The following is a 2,075-nucleotide window of genomic DNA, read 5'->3' as shown; positions in this document are numbered from 1 at the left end:
ATATATATATATATATATATATATATATATATATATATATACACACACACACATATATGTAAGTTGTGTAATGGAATGAATTCCATCTTTGTAATGGTTTTATATTAGTTTTGTTTGAACACATTCTTACACATATATTTACATATACCTATTCATACATGTGTGTGCGTGTGTACACACACACACACACACACTCTTTCATTCACACAGATACACCAACAGACATGATGATAGTTTTCTATCAATAATAAGCATTTTAGTTAATGTTTCCTTTCGTTTATTTTCAGGTAACCCTTAATCTGCGAAGCCCTTTCATGGAGCCCCATCATCTAACAGCCTTTGTATAGTCTACACCAAGCAGTTCCCCTAAACAACACACTGACCTCCAACCTTATCAATATTTTCATTGAAACAACGAAACCCCTTTGATCAATGATGGAGACCCTGCCCAGCGATGCCTCAATCCACAATGCTATTGCCACAAAGCCTCAGTTCTCACCCCTTCCCAACAGCATGGCACACCACAGAATGCCTCACATGACTGATAAATCCTTCCATAATGAGATTTATGGCAACCAATTCATGCAGGGTTATTACTTACAGACTCACGGTTTGGTGCATTCAAACCAGAAATTGTTCCACCCTGACGTGTACGGAAAACAGTTTGCACAGAACTGCTATGTCCAGAGCCATGAACGGATGCATAACATTGAGAAGCCACCACCAGCTGCCCCACCCACGCCCCCAGTCTGTCCCAAACCCCCTCTCACTCCAAACAAGATTGCACCAATAATACCCAAAATTGAGGCGCCACCAGTTAAACAGTTTCAGTGTGATTCTTGTCCCAAACAGTTTGCACGCAGAAATACACTGCAACTGCATCAAAGACTGCACACAGGTGAGAAATTATTCCATTGTAGTTTCTGCGATAAGCAGTTTATTCATCGAGACAAGCTACAAATCCATGAGAGGATCCACACAGGAGAGAAACCTTTCCATTGTGAGTTCTGCCCAAAGCAGTTCTCTCGGAAGGACAAACTCAAAATCCATCGAAGCACACACACAGGCGAGAAACCGTTCCATTGCAATCTTTGCGATAAGCAATTTGTTCAGCGAAATAAGTTAAAAATTCATCAAAGAATCCATACAGGTGAGAAGCCGTTCCATTGTGAATTTTGCACCAAACAGTTTTCTCGTGGTGACAAGCTGCAGTTGCATAGAAGAACACACACAGGTGAGAAGTTATTTCATTGTAATTACTGCCCGAAACAGTTTGTTCAAAAAGACAAACTGTTGATACATGAGAGAACACACACTGGAGAGAAGCCTTTCCACTGCGAGATCTGCTCGAAACAGTTTGCTCGTAGTGACCGTTTGCAAATCCATCGAAGAACACATACAGGGGAGAAGCCATTCCATTGTGACCTCTGTCCTAAGCAGTTTGTTCAGAGATGTTACCTTAAAATACACCGTCGTATCCACACAGGCGAGAAACCTTTCCAGTGTGATGTTTGTCAGAAGCAGTTTGCTCGGAAAGACAAACTGCAGATCCATACTCGCACCCATACAGGTGAAAAACCGTTCCACTGCGACATTTGCAGGGAGCAGTTTGTTAGGAAAGCGCAGCTACTGGCGCATAAGAAGCATATGCACGCGGCAATAGTCGATAAACCGTTTCAGTGTGAAATCTGCCTGCAGCAGTTCTCGGAACGGGATACCATGCTGCTTCACCAGCGGTCACACTTGCCGGCCCCCACTTCACCACCACAGTGTGACATATGTACAAAGCAGTTTGCCACCATGGAAGAAATGCAAAATCACAAAAGAATACATAAACCTGTCCGGAACAATTTCTTGAAGCCAACTTCATGCAAGAACATCAAAGAGTACACACCGATGAGTACTCTGCTATGGCAGACTCTCTACCCAGGGTTACAAAATCCTGTATAAAAGCAATTCTCCAATTAAGTGCCCCACTCTGCAGAGTGCAGAGATTCTTCTTACAATCGGAAAAAAAAAAACAAAAAAAATCTTCATATTTTAACACTGCTCCAGAATCTTGCAGACAACAACTT

General features: G+C 42.1%; 1 protein-coding gene across 1 annotated transcript in view; it reads left to right on the top strand.

The window, feature by feature from the left end:
* LOC106870094 (zinc finger protein OZF) overlaps nucleotides 1-2,075 on the top strand; it is an 18,887-nt gene extending 16,812 nt beyond the window's left edge. Inside the window, exon 2 of the mRNA XM_014916074.2 lies at nucleotides 288-2,075. Coding sequence (XP_014771560.1) covers nucleotides 433-1,950 — 1,518 coding nt within the window. The 5' untranslated portion in view covers nucleotides 288-432 and the 3' untranslated portion in view covers nucleotides 1,951-2,075. The remainder of the gene's footprint in view (nucleotides 1-287) is intronic.

Source organism: Octopus bimaculoides, chromosome 14, assembly GCF_001194135.2.
Source record: "Octopus bimaculoides isolate UCB-OBI-ISO-001 chromosome 14, ASM119413v2, whole genome shotgun sequence".
NCBI classification, from domain to species: Eukaryota; Metazoa; Mollusca; class Cephalopoda; order Octopoda; family Octopodidae; genus Octopus; species Octopus bimaculoides.
The sequence above is the reverse complement of the archived record's forward strand: the minus strand, read 5'-3'. Positions and strand labels throughout refer to the sequence as shown.